This window comes from Pantherophis guttatus, chromosome 2, assembly GCF_059756535.1.
Source record: "Pantherophis guttatus breed Tessera chromosome 2, ASM5975653v1, whole genome shotgun sequence".
NCBI classification, from domain to species: domain Eukaryota; kingdom Metazoa; phylum Chordata; class Lepidosauria; order Squamata; family Colubridae; genus Pantherophis; species Pantherophis guttatus.
Window position 1 is genome coordinate 117,516,632 of NC_142064.1, and position 18,057 is coordinate 117,534,688.

The 18,057-nt window shown below is 39.5% G+C and overlaps 1 protein-coding gene across 1 annotated transcript in view; it reads right to left on the minus strand.

The window, feature by feature from the left end:
* Positions 1 to 520: 520 nt before the first annotated feature.
* GPR173 (G protein-coupled receptor 173) overlaps positions 521 to 18,057 on the minus strand; it is a 35,361-nt gene continuing 17,824 nt past the window's right edge. Inside the window, exon 2 of the mRNA XM_034434264.3 lies at positions 521 to 4,653. Within this exon, the coding sequence (XP_034290155.1) occupies positions 3,451 to 4,563 (1,113 nt within the window). The 5' untranslated portion in view covers positions 4,564 to 4,653 and the 3' untranslated portion in view covers positions 521 to 3,450. The remainder of the gene's footprint in view (positions 4,654 to 18,057) is intronic.

The following is an 18,057-nucleotide window of genomic DNA, read 5'->3' on the forward strand; positions in this document are numbered from 1 at the left end:
CATGTTGCTAGGTCTATTAAACAGTGGAACTCATCTTGCTAGGTCTATTAGCCTGAAATGGTTACAATTTTTTAAAATTTAATTGTGCTGATTTTTTCCTTTCTTTTTTATGCAATAAGAGTTAGAACTAAAATCTTCCCTGTGATAATTTTGGCATCCAAACCAAGAGTCTAGATATAAGATGAGGGGAAGATAGCAGACACTCCTCCTCTTCTACCAGTGTACATCCATGCAAATATCATTAATATAATTTGATACATATATTTGTGCCCTAACACTGAAAGCAGATGCACAGGTTAATAGTAACAATACTTTTTTTGAATTAAAACATGTCTCAGATTGCAAAATATAGTTCAGAATTCATTTTAGAGCTGTCAACTTGCCAATACTTACTGGTGGGTAGAATTGTATAGGACCAGATAAAATTAGAGGAAATGTTGTGTGTATATAACTTAGAGCAGGGGGTACTCAACTCATACAAATATTCATTCTGTCTGTAAATGATACTCTTTCAACAAAGTCAGCAGTACAATACTTTGCATTTTTTCAACCTTGCTCCACTCTTGGAAAATATATTCTGTATGTATACAGAGGTCCAGATTACAATCCTAACTTTCATGCCTTCTTTGTTGACAATGGTGGCAATACATTTCTAAAAACAACACGGAGTAATTTTTTTCCAGGATCAAATCAACAAGGACCTTCACTCTGGGGGACATGGAACATTAATCCTTGCCTCATGGTACCACCTCGCTTTGTGCCTCTTAGCTATAAAGAGTGAAAAGGATAAATACCTGTTCTTTCATGGTTAAGGGGCTATTTCCATTAGAGAAATGGTGCTAGGTGGAAAGAAAACTCCTACTTCCACAACTGCCATTTAGATTAAAAGTAGATGTTAGGAACTTGGGTCATGAATTTCACATCTGGTTTTTCTTTGTTTATATTTGGTCTTGCTTTTCATTAAAAAGAACCACCCAGAATTTTGCATTTCATTGCATTTCATATGTATATTAAAAAAACCCAAACCAAACAAGAAAATCCCCAGAAAAAAAGGGAAGTGGAAACAATTTTTGACACAAAAAGGGTGGTGGTGGGGTAGGATCAGTCTGAATCCTTATCCCAAATCTCAATTTCCACCCACAGAATTACACCCCCAACCCACTATCCCAAGCTGTCCCATCGGAAAGAAATTCAGAAGCATACATTGCAGGGGACACACATCCATCTGTCCTGTGCCCCCACCCAACCCTCCCTCCCTTGCTGTAGTCTCAATTTCTTTATTCATTTCCCCTTTAAAAAACAACAACAACTTTGTTCATGTCTCTTTCCAGAAAAAAGCATTCTGGAAATCATCTGTTCATCTGCCATATTTTTCAAATATGGTTCTCCATGGGGTGGCCGTAATGCTGGCCAGTGATTAAGGCCATACTGTGGTGGCAGGACTGGAGGGTAAGACGAACAGTCTTCTTCAGAGGCAAAAGTAAACATCAGAGTCCTTTGGAGGGAAAAAGGTGGGGAAAACCCCAATCTCTGCACTAAATTCATCTGGTTCCCCATATCCTGCCCCCAATCCCAGGCTCTGACTCTTCCATCTCCTGAACTAATATTCCCCCAGTTCTTTCCCTGACATGTAGCCCTCTTCAAGTGTCCCATTTGCCTTTCTCACACAATACCAGCAACAATGCCTCTTCCAGGAATCATTCTCCAACATTCCCTTCCCCCTAAATCTTTTCTCCCAGCCCATGCCTCCCAATCCCATCCCATAAGAAGCATTTCATTGCAAACAGTAACCATGTCCATTTCAGCAGGATCAAACTATATGGCTAGGAATTGATCAGGTTGAATTTGGAGAGTTCCTGCTTCAGAAAATGCAATAACAGGGCAGTTGGGTCATATAACTAAGTATGAACTCAACCAGTCATACTTTCTCCGGTTCCAAACCCCAAACTCTATTCATATTTTTGGATGAAGAGAATCAGGAAATTTGATTCCTATATTTTCACTGCCCTCGCTACAAATTAGGTGTAACATTTTCTCTCCCAGTTCTGTAACCAGCACACCCATATTTTCTTTAACAAGCTGTCTACCCGCCCCCCTTTTTCCTAGGTCTGATTTCCATTTTAGTGTTTAGCAGCAGAACTAGGGTGCCTTTTCTAACTCGAGACATTCTGTCCTCTTTCTATCAATAATCCAAAGACCAATAACTTGTCTGCTGGAATAATTCTGAAATATGGGATTCTAAATTTGGGCAGGTTAGCATCTTACTTAAACTGTAAACATCTCTCAACAGGAGGTGCAGAAAATTTTGTCATATGTGGCATGGATAGGATTACTGATGTTTCACATGTTTTGAATGTTTGCAAGTAGTAAGGGAAGGGGCTATAGAAATACATAAACCTTATTTGTTGCTTTTCATCTTAGCAGACAGAATATGTACTATGATGCTGACATCATGCCTTATGATTTCCACGTAGCCACCCTACATTTATCTGCAGCCTTGAATGCATTCTGCTTTGCATATTTGATATAGCATTTACCACTCTTAAGGGAAAGGTTTCTCCCCACCACCACTACAGGCCTCTCCCCGCCAAATGCTTCTCCTGCATCTTCTTCCTTGCATTGTTCCAGAGTGACATGGTCTACAGGGTCTTGGATTGGTTGCTGCCATGGCAACTGAGGTGGAGTTTCCAAAGCTCCCTGGTTACTGCTTCTGACAGACAAAGAGCTAAGTCATGGCTGGCTCCATGGCATTCCCTTGAACAATTCTGTCTGCTGCCTCCTTTCCTCCGCCCTCTCTCGGACCATCCTCCATAGCCCCACAAATTCTGAGATCACGTGGAATTTGTTTCATTGATGGAATTACTGGATCAGAAAATTAATCTTCTATAAAAGTACATTCCATCAATAGGGACCCCTTTTCATTGTCACCCTCTAGCTGTAAAACCAAACAAAACCACTGAGTGCAAACTATTTCTGCTCCAGTAAGTGGAATAGTTTTGGCTTCGCTCTGGGAGACCAAACCCAAAAATCTAACTCTGGCCTACTTTCAAAGCAATAATGGGTATTAAGAAGCTAGGGATAGAGTTTTATAGGGACAGTCTTAAATGATTTGATAGAGTTTGGGGATTATAAAACCAGGAAAGCATAGAATATTTTTCACCTCTTCTGAGAACTGATGGAATACTACTAGGGACCAAATACTGTTGGCGTATGACTCTGGATTTACCCCAGAGGAACACAGACCAGAATCCAGCTCTGGTCTCATAGCAGCTAATGGATGATTTTGATAATTGCCCTTAGACAACAGAGAGATTAGAGTGTTTGTGATACAAGTACTCTGGGAGACAATGACCCGTTGCAGGGGAAGAAAAACCTCATGTGACGTATAAGGAAAAAGAAAAATTCAGTTGGCGTGGGTGGGGTGCATTCTAGCCAACCTTTTAGCATTCCTCACATCACACAGTAAGGCTCTCTGGGCAATTCAGGCTCTGTCCTCCAGCAGGGAATGTGGGCAATCAAGCCTTTCTTGAGGTCTTTGTTGAGTAGAAAGCAAACTATGGGATTGACAGCAGCTTGGGCAAAGCTCATCCAAACGGCTGTGGAGAGGTAGCGATGGGGGATGCTACAGGCTTTGACAAATACCCTCCAATAGCAGGCCACAATGTAGGGTGACCAGAGCACCAAGAAGAGCAAAGTGATGACGTAGAACATCCTGCCTAGCTTCTTCTCAGCCTTGAATTCTTCCATGCCCAGCAATCGCCGATTGGCAGCATGGGCGTTCTGCCGTATGCCCAACAATGTAGGAGGCATGGGACCACGGCCAAAGCCAGCAATCCAGTTGGCTGCAGCTTGTCCAGTGGCTCCAGGTCCATGGAACGTCCAGTTCTGGCTGATAGCTGGAACCATTTGGACAGGCTTCATCTTACGATGGCGGTACTCAAAGAGAAGTAGCTTTATATAAACCACATGGGTGGCAAAGATCAGCACGGCTAGCATCAGCATGAAGCCTAGGGTGTCATTGGCTTTGAAGTAGCGGTGCTCAAAGATGCACTGGTCTTCCTCACGAATGAACTTGTAGGTCCCAACATCAAAGACAGGTGGAAAGGCCATAGCCACTGACAAAGTCCACACCATGCAGATGACAGCAATGCACGTCCAGAAAGTCATGCGTTTGGCATAGAAGCGGTGGTGAGCCACAGCCATATAGCGAGTGACACTGATGCAGAAGAGGAGAAAGGCAGCATGGAAACAGAAGAGAACAGCCATGAAGGCCACAATCTTGCAGCTCAGTACACTGTAGGTCCAAGCAGAGCCATGGCGGATAGAGACGAGAACAAAAGGAAAGCAAACAGCTGAGCGGATCACATCAGCCAGGCACAGATCCAGTAAGAAGTAATAGGGGGCCTTGTGGAGACCACGCTCTTTCAACACCAGCAGCGAAAGAGACAGATTCCCTGCTAGACTCACACAGATGATGAAGCCCAGGAGTAGCAGCTTGGCATAAGTGGAAGCTGTACTGGGTGCTGAGCCATGGCCCTCTTCAGTCTCATTGGCACTGGCCATCTTTAGGCTGGGGAAGAAAAGGGGGAACCTGGGTCAGCGGCAGTGTGCCTGGTGATGGCCCATGTCCCCGGTACTAAAGGGAGGCATTGTCTGTAAGGAAAAAAAATAGGAGAAAAATATGGAAAAGAAAGAATTAATCAGTTGTCATAGACATATAATAACTTTTTCTCACCATGCTGAAATCAAACCCTAAGATTGTATTCTGGAATAATCAACATTTCACCATTCAAATGAAAGATGACTCAGTCTTTAAAGGAAAAATTTGGAGTTTGTGGATTGGGGTGGGTTTTTTTTTTTAAATAGATGATGGAAATATCTGCACAAATTAATATTACAGTGATCTCCAGAACATTTTAATGTTCTGAAGATTTGTAAAATTGCAGGGGATTTGAGAGCTTGGTCAGGATTTGGGGGGAGGGGAGACACTGGTACCAGATGCAACTAGCAACACCAAAATGCTATTTCTGGCCTGCAAAGGACTCACCCTGAGCACAGTGAATTTTCTTCCTGACACACACACACTTGCTCTCTCTCCATCTCTCTCTCCACCACCACCACCACCCCTCTCTCTCTCTTTCTCTCTCACACACACACACCGATGTTCCTGCCCTCCTCCTAAAAGCTTTTTATACATAATATTCTACTTTAATCCCACAATACTGCAATTAAATTTAAAAGAGACAATTTATTAAACCATTATGTCATTAATCATAGTTCATTGCATGTCATAAACTGTGTTATCCTCCATAACTCTAATTTATAAATTGTACTTTATCAACTGAAATGCTGGATTCATGTCCAGTTAATCCATAAACAGTTCTTTTGCAAAATAAGGCCATGGCTTAGTAATATGTGAACCCAGTCATTGATTGGTTGAATAGGGTTTTACATATAATTATAACTTTATAAACTGATTCCTCACTGATGAGGGACACTCCCTGTCAGCTGCAGTTTCTTATCCTATAGAAGATCTAGGCTTTATCCACTCCACACATAACATTACATCAAAAACAAAGTAATAAAGATAGGGGAGAAGGTAGATAAGGAGCAGTCAGAATTCTCAGGAGAAGCCATAACATTTAAACTGGTGTGGAATAAATATCTGTTTGTAATTTTGGAGTACTCCCCACATGGTTTTTGGGACATGTAGTTAAAACTGTAGACACCAGTTTCATTGGATTTCCCATTCTGCCAAGCTGCTTCATATATTTTGAACTGCATGGAGTCATCAGAAACATAGAAGAAAGGTGTTTATGTCTGGGAAACAGTTAAATCTTTATAAATGCAAAACTAGTAGTTAATATATGTTACAATTTAATTCCCAACTTGGGGATGAAGACAATTAAAAGCAATGCCATGATTAGTCAGTTACAACAGTTTATAATTCTGAGTTTTTTCCAAATTCAAAACTTTTTTTTCATTTGCAGCAGCTCATTTTTATTAACTCTATGGGAATTAGTACCATCATAAACAAGTAAGAATAAATGGACATGTTCACAGATTTTTTTCCCCCTGCATGTCGGAATTGCTCAGTTCCTTGGCCAGTTTTAGATGATTAGACTGATCTGTTAAGAGGAAGACAGAAATCTGCCTTATATTGAGTCAGATCGTTCATCCAGCATTAATGTATTAGGTTAAAAAGTTATAGTAATTGGCAGAATGTTATTGTAATGTTATAGTAATATATGTTGTAGTAATCAGACAAATGTTATAGTAATCAGACAGGGGCCTTTTCCTACCAGTAGAATGATACAATTTGTACTTTGGTGTATGGAAGGAATTTTATCAGGAACTGCTTATACATGAAGATTTTATTTATTTACTTAAATGCATTTTCTTAAACAATTCTGAATAAAAATCAAAGGCCAATCCCTGTTCATAGTTGGTCACTCCAGAATAGGAAATGTAAAATAGTACTGTAAGAAACAAATTAAATATTTATCTTCCTGTGAACCCTAAATGTCCACTAATACATGAGGCTTCCTTTTAAATGAGGGATGTATAATTTAATAGTTGGCAGTCTTGATGTTGAGGCTACCCTTGAAAAATTGGTGGGGCCAGGACAAAAGCTGACATTTGTCTTATTTCATTTCCATTTAAATTGTGTCTGTGTTTGCGCATTTGTATCTCCCCTCCCTCTCTCATTAAGAGAGATACAAAAGATTTTGATGACTTTTCTAATGCAAATTTGAAACCATCCAATTATTATAAAGGGCCAGATCAGTCTCTAAAGGATCAGTAATCAGTGAGATGAATGGTTGCCTTTTAAAATGCTTCTTACATAGTCATAGGTATGTACATAGTAACAAAATCATCACAATGCCCACAAGTGGAAGAATCAGGAGTCAGGTAACACTTGTTCCAACCAACACCTTTTATTAAAAGGCCTAAGTTTATGCTTTTAATAAAACGTGTTAGTTGGAAAAGGTGTTACTAGACTCTTTCTGATGTTTTGCTATCATAAACTCTACCTACAAAGCAAACAATTATTGACTTAGCCTGAAAATGCCTTAAATTAGGCTGGGATATAATTTTTAAGCGATGGAATTTTTTATATACAAAACATACTGTAGCTGCTATGCACTTTAATTCTAAAAGGACATCACATTTGTTCACTCATTGTTTCATTTTTCCCTCTCCCTCCTCAAACCTCAGTCTTCTCATGTCCTCTAACGGCATTTGAACTACACTGTCTCTAGTACATAAGTACTAAACAAATTTATTTATTGATTTATTTATTGGGAAAGGATGGGGGGAAATGACAATAGATAGAACTGTAAATCTCTCACTCTTTATTTATTTTGCTGGTACATGGAAAATATGGGGACAGGTGGTCTTTGTTAGTCACATTCAAGACTAGCAACCACAGGTAACAAAATTATTGATAACAAGATCTTGAAAAAACATACTTTGTGCATGCCCATCTGCTATTTTGTGTGCAAAGTAAAAAACCAGCCCCAAGCCACAGATACAGGAAAATATTTAATATGCATACCAAGCTCTGACCTCTAATGAAGCCATGGATAACAAGGGTCACCAATGTGTCTCTCTTAATATTTAATTAAATTAAATATATATTTAGAAATTGATTATTTAATCTCCATCTTGTATTTCTTCTCTTATGCATACATTCCCATTTAACCTCTAATGGATTATGATCTGCCCAAATATTGGGCATGATTTCTATTGACTTGATATCTAACCCTATATCTCTGCTAATCCACATCATGTCAATCCTAGACCAAGATTTCTTAGGATTAGAATAATATGTATACTGCCTCTGATATGGGTGCAGAACCCGCCAAATATCCACTAGATTAAGTTCTTCTACCATATCAAAAAACGGTTTTGGTAAATTTTTCCTCTTTTTCTTTTTACCTTTAATCCCCTTATAATCTCTATTCGAATCTATTACCCCATTAAAATCACCAATTATACAAATCTTGCTCTTATCCATCATGCTTAATCTCTCTCCTAATTTTTTATAAAAGTCTCCTAAGTTTTCATTCGGGGCATAAATTGCTGTTAATAAAATTGGATAATTGCCTCTTTTGACTTCCACCATTAATACCCTTCCCTTCGGGTCTGCATATTTTAGTTCAGCTTTTATTTCCTTCTTGATATACAATGCTACTCCCCTTTTCTTTTTATCAGCTAGGGATGTATAAAGATTCCCCAATTTCTTATATTCCAAATATTTTTGATTTTCCTTTTTAATATGGACCTCTTGAAGGCACACTATATCCATATTTTGTTTAGCTAATTTTGTAAAAAAGATTTTCCTCTTTTTGTTATCGTTTAGACCATTTACGTTAACCGATATCAATTTCCAATCATCCATCTCTTAGTTTTTGTGTACTATCCTAATACTTCTTGGCGCGTGTGACTCTTTGTGGGCTTTGGTCTTTCTTTGTCTCCTTACTATCCTTATCTTCCTCCTCCTTTCCCTTCGATGTCCCTTCTTTCTCTCTTTTCTGCTGGGTTGCTTCCTCTTTCGATGTTTCCACCTCTAACTCCTCTTTACTGCTTTGATCCTCTTCAGATGCTCGTAATTGATCTAAAAACTCTTGAGCTACTACTAAGCTATCTATCTTAACTTTATTCCCTTGCCATGTGATCAACATGCCTTCGGGTAAGATCCACCTGAAGAGAATATTCCTTTTGTTTAATTGGGTAGCCAAGAACCTATAATCTCTCCTTATCTCCCTTACCCTCCTTGGAATTTGCTTCAATATGATCACCTCCTTTCCCTTATGCATTACTGGGTCCTCTCTTGCCATCCTATAGAGGATATCTTTTACCTTCTTCCTTGCAAATCTTATATGCACCTCCCTTGGCAATTTATTTCTTCGTGCATAATTTGTCTGGACCCTATACGCCTCGTCAATTTCCTTTATAATGTCCAATTTATCCTGTTGTAGCACCTCCGCAATTAATTCTGCCATCACCTGGCACAAATCTTCTTCCTTATCTTCCGCAACGTTTTGGAAACGGAGATAATAGGAGGCTCGATCCATTTCCAATTGGGTAATTGAGTCTGCCAATTCCCTGTTCTGTTCCATCAGTTTTTGGTCAACCGCATCTAAATTTTTTTCCTGTTGTTCCATTTTAACTTCCATCTTTTTAATCTTCTGTGTATTAGTTTGTATCGATTCCTGTATACCAATCATTTTTTGATCTAATGCCCTAATATCTGTCTTCAATTCAGTATGATTACTAGACATTTTTTCTTGCAACATAATCATCGTGTCCTGTATTGCTGTCAATGTTGATTGCATTGCTTGCATTGTGGGCAGCATTCCTGATTTCTCCATTTTGGAGGGACCTTCAGTCAATTTCTGTGTAGCAGGTGATGTCGTTGTAATCGTGGGATTTGAGGATGTTTTCTTTCCTGTTTTTGTCACCGTGGATGAGAAGCTCATCATCTCTTTTAATATCTTTTTCTGTTTTCTTGTTATATTTTCGATATTTTTCCAGATTGTCATCCACCAATATTTAGCTACCTCTATCAAATAAATTTATATTAGATCGTTCCCTTCCGTTCCACTATTCAATATTATTTAGTAATACAATAATTCAATAATTCAAATTTTTATCTGTTACATAAATCTATCCTGTAATAAGTCACTTATTAATCAATTAATAGTTAAGCTGATTTGAATTAAGGTAACCTTCTCACCTGCTACCACTACTTAAGCAAATTATCTTTCCTTATTTAACACTTAAACACTGATGACTTTCTAATATATCTTAAGTAATCTAAATACAAATATAAATAATTGATTATGCAATCTCAATATTCAATAATTTAAGTTATAAAAAGCTAATCAAAATTAAGAATCAGTAATTGTAAGAAGGAGAAAGAAGAAGAAGAAAGGGAAAAATCCAATTATAAGATGTATAGGATATATAAGATTATAGCATATATAAATTCCTTGATAAAAAAAAATCCAAAAGGCACTTTATAAATTTTAAATAAATTCACAGTTAATTTAGATTATCTAAAATGAAATATGTAATGAATATAATATTACCGTAGATATATACTTGTAAATAAATAAATTTTCTGATGGTTTTTTTTTTTGTTGTTGTTGTTATTTACCCAACTCGTTGATTAATTAATTGCTCAATAACTTCTCTCAGTCATAAAAGAGCCAAAGGGAAAAGGAACCAAAAATATGAAAAAGTTCTTTTACAGTGATGCAGCAGGCACGCTTTGCTGTATGATCTGCTTCGCGTTGCACTTAAGTTCAATCACTCTCCATTTGCAATGTCATTCAGATTTCATCAGCCATGTTATCTTCCCCAAGTGCTCCTTCTCAGTCTCTCAGCTCAAAACAGTCTTATTATTAGTCCTGACATCAACCGCACTTCCAAGATCCAGTTCCTTTATTCAATTAGTCTATTCCACACTCTTAACTTTCAAAGTTTTTTTGCTCGAAACAAAGTATCAATCCAATCCACTGAAGGCTCCGTCTCCCTTTCTAAAAGTGTCCTCAATCTCACCGGCACGTCTGCGATTTCATCTCCCACCAATCTCCTCCAACCTCACAATCGCCGCCAATTCCTTCCAGGATCCTTCTTATCCGACGCAGCCAGCACAATCCAATTGAACTCACTCCGAGCGTGTTCAGGGGAGAGTAGTACGAATGATCACAGGCACCAATTTCACCGAATTCTTCTTGCTTCCTATCTTTGTTGGCTATCACAGCTTCAAGTCTGCCATTTAAAGCAGCCGCGCCGCGTTAGTTTGACAGCGGTAATCAGTCCAGCAGAGAGTGCTTGCTCCTCACCGCTCTGCCTGCCGACACCCCGCTATCGTCCGCGGAGCTCTCCGAGCTCCCACGCCTCGAGGGGACCCCAAAACGCGGCAGAAAAGTGGCGCTGTAGGCAGCAGTCGCTGTCACAACGCCATGTCGCTGGGATTCACCAACCGGAAGTCAAGCAAAATGTTGAGAAAGTAAAAAAAGAATTAAATCTATTTTTTGAAGTAAATGAAAAGGAAGTAACATCCCGAGGTATCATATGGGATACAATGAAAGCGTATATAAGAGGACTAGCAATATCGTACAGTGCACATAGGAATAAGGAAAGAAGAGAGAGGCAGAAGGCACTGATAGATGAATTAGGGAAAGCCGAGAGGGAACTACAATATAAACCAGATAATAAGGCTGCTAAAGAAAATTGGATGGTTGTACGGCACAAATTAAATGTTATGGATCAAGAGGAATTGGCATACAAAATGAAACGAACCAAACAATATTATTTTGAAAATGCAAACAAACCGGGCAGGTGGCTGTCATATAGGCTGAAAAAAGAAAAAGAGAAAGGCATAATCCATCAATTGGAGAACCCGGAAGGCCACCTTAACAATAAACAGGAAGATAAATTGGAGATTGCCCGAGAGTATTATGCGGCTCTGTATATGGAAGAACAAATCCCTAATGAAAAGGTGGTCCAATACTTGTCAAAAGAAAGTCTTCCAAAAATCGGGGAAGAGGATAAAGAAATACTTAATAAAGAAATAACGATGACAGAATTAAGGACGGTAATATCAAAACTTAAAAAGAACAAATCCCCAGGTCCAGATGGACTTCCAGGGGAATTCTACAAAAATTCGGATTTGGAGGAAATTTTGTTACCAAAGTTGTTAGAAATTTATAATGAGGCCCTAACAGAATCCAAAATTCCAGAATCATGGAGAGAGGCGTATATTACTCTTCTCCCAAAAGAAGGAGAAGACCCAAAATTAATTAAAAATTATAGACCGATCTCCCTCCTGAATACGGACTACAAAATCTATATGGGTATTTTAGCAGGAAGGTTAAAAATAATTTTGAATAAATTAATACACAGTGATCAAAATGGATTCCTTCCTGGGAGGCAAATCAGGAATAATACAAGGATGATAATAGACATATTGGAATACTATGAGGAACACCCGAATAAAGAAATGGCATTGGTCTTTGTCGACGCCCAAAAGGCATTCGACAATCTTAATTGGCAATTTATGAAACAACAAATTATCCAAATGGAATTCGGATCAAATTTTGTCAATACGATATCCACAATCTATCAAAAACAAAAGGCCAACATATTACTGAATGGAGAACTAACTAAGGCTTTTCAAATTAGAAAAGGGGTACGACAAGGGTGCCCTCTATCCCCACTCCTATTTATTCTAGCGTTAGAAGTATTCTTGAGAAAGATTAGGAACAATTATTATTTTATTATTTATTATTATTTATTAGATTTTTATACCGCCCCCTCTCCCGAAGGACTCGGGGCGGTGAACAGCCAGAATTCAAAAACATACAATATAAACATTAAAATACATTTAAAACAGAATTAAATCCAAAATGGCTCCCCAATTTAAAACCCCATACCCATGCCCTATAAATAAGACGAATTTAAAATTTAAAATTTCCACAGTTAAAAGGGAGAAGAAACTAGGCCAGGCCAGCTTGATAGAATAGAAAGGTCTTAAGCGCGCGGCGGAAGGTGCGCAGATCCGGGATCCTACGTATCTCCGGGGGGAGCTCGTTCCAAATCGTAGGTGCCCCCACAGAGAAGGCTCTCCCTCTAGGGGCCGACAGCCGGCATTGTTTGGCCGACGGCACCCGGAGGAGCCCCTCTCTATGGGAGCGTACTGGCCGGTGGGAGGCTATTGGTGGTAGCAGGCGGTCCCGTAGATAACCAGGTCCTAAGCCATGGAGCGCTTTAAAGGTGATAACCAGAGCCTTGAAGCGCACTCGGAAGACCACCGGGAGCCAGTGCAGCTCGCGCAGGAGAGGTGTTACATGGGAGCTCCATGACGCTCCCATCACCACCCGCGCGGCCGCACTCTGCGCCAGTTGGAGCCTCCGAGTGCACCTCAAGGGGAGCCCCATGTAGAGAGCGTTGCAGTAGTCCAGACGAGAGGTAACGAGGGCATGAGTGACTGTGTGTAGAGAGTCCCGATCTAGATAGGGGCGCAACTGGCGGATCAGGCGAACCTGATGAAAAATCCTCCCGGTCACGGCCGTCAAATGCTCTTCTAAAGACAGCCGTGAATCCAGGAGGACACCCAAGTTGCGAGCCCTATCCGTGGGGGCCAATGATTCGCCCCCAATAGTCAGCGATGGCGTCAACTGACTATATCGGGATGTCGGAAACCACAGCCACTCGGTCTTGGATGGGTTGAGCCCGAGCCTGTTCCTCCCCATCCAGATCCGTACGGCCTCCAGGCACTGGGACATCAACATAATAATGAAATAAAGGGTTTGACAATCAGAAAAGAGATATATAAGACACAGGCATTTGCAGATGATGTGGTGTTAATCATGGAAGAACCATTAGAATCAGGCACTAAAATTCTGGAAGAATTGGGCAAGTATGGGGAGGTAGCAGGCCTTAAATTAAATAAATCCAAAACTAAATTGTTAACAAAAAATATGACGGAGGTAAGGAAAAGAGAACTGGAAGAATTAATGGAGATCAAAACTGCCAAGAAGGTAAAATACCTGGGGGTCTGGATCTCATCAAAGTGCTCGGCCCTTAGAGAGGATAATTATTTACCATTGATTAGAAATATTAAACAGGATCTGGAAAAGTGGGGAAGACTACAGATATCATTATTAGGCAGAATCGCGACAATAAAAATGAGCACTTTACCTAAGTTATTGTATTTATTCCGAACAGTCCCTGTTAAACTAGATAAAAAATTTTTTTTTGGAGCTCAACAGTATTATCAGGAAATTTATTTGGGAGGGAAAGAAACCAAGGATTGCAATTAGGAATTTACAGGACAAGAAGGAAAGAGGGGGCTTTGGATTACCTAAATGGGAGTTATATCAAAAAGCTGCAAACCTAGTATGGCTGAAAGAATGGGCAACCCTGAGAAATAAAAGATTGTTAACTTTAGAAGGGTATGATCTCCAGAAGGGCTGGCATGCATACCTCTGGGATACTGGGAAGAAGATAAAAACTTATTTCCATAGACATAAAATAAGGGAGATATTGATACAAACATGGGGAGAGATGAGACAGAAGCACTATAGGGAAATTCCGAGATGGCTCTCCACCATGGAGGCTATAATATATCCAAATGTTTTAGAAATAGGTAAAACGGTTAGATACAATGAACTATTAGATGGGGGAGGGAACCTTAAAACAAGAGAAGAATTGATGGAAAAAGGTATTTCTATAGACTGGTGGCCATATAACCAAATTAAATCTAGATATAAAAAAGATAAGGAGGAATTTGGCATTGAAACGAGTATAAATGGATTGGACAGGATATGGATGGGTACGGACGACAAAATTCTAGCTAAATTGTATAATTACTTATTGGAGTACGATATGGCAGAGGAAATAGTTAAAGAACCGATGTTAGCATGGGCCAAAAACATAGGACAGAATATAAATTTGAACGAATGGGATTCAATATGGAATAATAATCTTAAAATGACAAAGGCGACAGCTTACAAGGAAAACCAATACAAGCTGTTTTATAGATGGCATATGGCCCCAGCCAGGATAGCGAAGATCTACCCCAATTCGAGCCCTAAATGTTGGAAATGTGACCATCAGCAGGGTACTTTCTACCATTGCTGGTGGACATGTAATCAGGCACAAAAATTCTGGAGGATGATATGGATATGGATTAGAGAAATAATAAAAGAAAATTTTGATTTCGACCCAAAAGCCTTTCTCCTGGGAATTTTGAAAACTGAATATGCAAAAAAGAAAAAGTATTTAATTATACATATTCTGACAGCCGCTAGAATTTCTTTTGCCCAGTATTGGAAAGAAAAACAAATACCACCTCAAGAACATGTTATGGGGAAAATATTGGAGTGCGCCGAAATGAACAAATTGACCTTAGAAATTAATGACAGAGAAGATTCGGAATTTTATAGCGTGTGGGACATGTGGTACGAATGGATGGGGAAAAGAAATAAAGAAGGAAATAGAGGTTAAATATCAACTAATCAATAGAATCTATGTGAATTGTATTATATTTAGCCTTGGAGAGTTGAGTACTACTATCTTGAAGTGCTTTGAAATTAAATCTAGCTTTAAGAAACAATACTAAACGAAAAGACAAGCAAAATGTATGTAGATGTATAAATGTATATAATTGCACCAATGAACCGAAAATGTACTGATTGTATGACTATATGTTATAATAAAAAGCAAAAAAAAAAAATAAAAAAAAAATAAATTAAATATATATTTAGTTATTTGGCCTTCCAGGAGTTTGCTAAAACTTGCCTTTTCCCCAAGTGTTAATGGCAGGATGTTAGGGGAGATTAATACAGGTAGTGCTCGATTTACAACAATTTGCTTAGTTATCGTTTGAAGTTTCAACGGCACTGAAAAGGTTATTTATGAAAATTTTTCACACTTATGACCATTGCAGCATCCCCATGGTCATGTGATTTATATTCAGATGCTTGACTACTGATTCATTTTTATGACAGTTGCAGTGTCCCAGGGTCATGTGATCCCCTTTTGTGAGCAAAGCCAATGAAGAAACCAGATTCACTTAGCAACCATGTTACTAATTTAACTGCAGTGATTCATTTAACAACTGTGGCAAGAAAAAAAGTAAAATGGAGCAAAACTCACTTAACAAATTTCTCACTTATCAACATAAATTTTGGGCTCAATTGTAGTTTTAAATTGAGAACTACCTGTATGTGTGTCTCATGAAGCATTATATAGTGCCTTTTATTTATTTTTATTTATTTATTGAATTTATATTGCCGCCTATTCACCCATGCCTACCCAAGGCGGCTCACAGAATATAAAACCACATTTAAAACAATAAAAACTAACAAAAAGAATCAAATAAATTAATATAGTATAATATAACAAGATCACCCCCACCCTCACCCTCTGCCCTGGCGACAGCAGATCACATGAGCCATTTAATGAGCTCCATCCTGCTCTGGGTTCCCCAGGCCTGCTGGCAGAACCAAGTCTTCAGCACCTTCCGGAAGAGTATTAGGGTGGGGGCCATTCTAATGTCTGGGGGAATGATATTCCAGAGAGTGGGAGCCACTACGGAGAAGGCCTTCTTCTGGGTCCCACCAGGTGTATCTCCCTCAGGGATGGGACCCGCAACATTCCCTGCCTCCCCGCTCTGATGGGTCGGGTAGATGTGACCGGCAAGAGACGGACCCTCAGACAACCTGGTCCCGAGCCATAAAGGTAAACATAAAGGTGTTAAAGGTAACAACCAGCACCTTGAATTGCACCTGGAAGCAAATCAGCAACCAATGCAGCTCCCGCAGGAGAGGTGATACATGTGCACACTGGGGTCTGCACAAAACCATGTGGGCCGCTGCATTTTGCACCAACTTTCCCCCCTTTTATGAATTAAATTTCTTATATATTGCTCGCCACCCAAATTATTTATTCAAGTGGCTATATACAGTAAATAAATAAATAAATAAATAAATAAATAAATAAATAAATATCAGATTAACAGAGTAGTTGTGAGCAATTGAAAAACACAGAATTCTAATGAAAAAATTTCTATTAAAATTTCTTGGCAGTTCAAATATAATATTATTATATACATCATGGAGATGAGCAATGTTATGTAGAATGAAGAAAAAATTTAGAAGTACTAAGCAGGATCAAATCAAACATGGGAAAAAGAAGAAAATTAAATGTTATTTAGACTAACACTTATTATATTTTACCATATATTTCTATTTTTCCAAGCAATCCTTGTTTTCTCCATATCCATACATTACTTTATAGTATGGATTGCTTTTTATCCTTCAAACATTTCAGCTTTTTTAAGGATCTCATCAGTTCCATACAGCTATAATGACCTCAGTCTTCCTACTCCTCTCAAAAATTCACTCTTCTTCCTGTATTTATTCATACGATTCTCATTTATTTTTTGTATATAATCAAGCCCTCTCAATGTACTTCTTCAGTTACTAAAGACTTATTTCTGTATTCAATTCAAAATCATACAGCATTATTATTATTATTATTATTATTATTTAATCTTTAGTGAGATTCACAGCCTTTGAAGCTGGTTAATAGCTCAGAGCTCGAGTCCTAACCAAGGATTATTATTATTATTATTATTATTATTATTATTTATTTATTTATTTATTTAAATTTGTATACCGCCCTTCTCCCGAAGGACTCAGGGCGGTGCACAGCCAAATTAAAATACATACAATACAAAATTTAAAATAATTTAAAACAGAATTAAATCCAATTGGCTTCCCGAAGTATTTAAAACCCATTACCCTTAAAAACCCTTTAAAAATTTTAAGTCAGCCCAAAGCTCGACGGAAGGTCCGGAGGTCCGGGATTAGTCGTATCCCTGGGGGTAGCTCATTCCAGAGGGCGGGTGCCCCCACAGAGAAGGCCCTCCCCCTGGGGGTTGTCAGCCGGCATTGCTTGACCGACGGCACCCTAAGGAGGCCCTCTCTGTGGGACCGAATTGGCCGGTGGGAGGTTATCGGTGGCAGAAGGTGGTCTCGCAAATAGCCGGGCCCTAAGCATGGAGCGCTTTAAAGGTGAGAACCAACACCTTGAAGCGCACCCAGAAGACCACCGGGAGCCAGTGCAGCTCGCGCAGGCAAGGTGTCACATGGGAGCGCCAAGTCGCTCCCATAATTACCCGCGCGGCTGCATTCTGGACCAGCTGGAGCTTCCGAGTGCTCCTCAAGGGGAGCCCCATGTAGAGAGCATTGCAGTAGTCCAGGCGAGAGGTGACAAGGGCATGAGTGACCGTGCATAGGGAGTCCCGATCCAGAAAGGGACGCAACTGGCGTATCAGGCGAACCTGATAAAAAGCCCCCCTGGCCACGGCCGTCATATGTTCTTCTAAAGACAGCCGTGCATCCAGGAGGACGCCCAAGTTGCGAGCCCTCTCCGTGGGGGCCACTGACTCGCCCCCAATAGCCAGAGTTGGCACCAGCTGGCTATATCGGGACGCCGGCATCCACAGCCACTCGGTCTTGGAAGGGTTGAGTC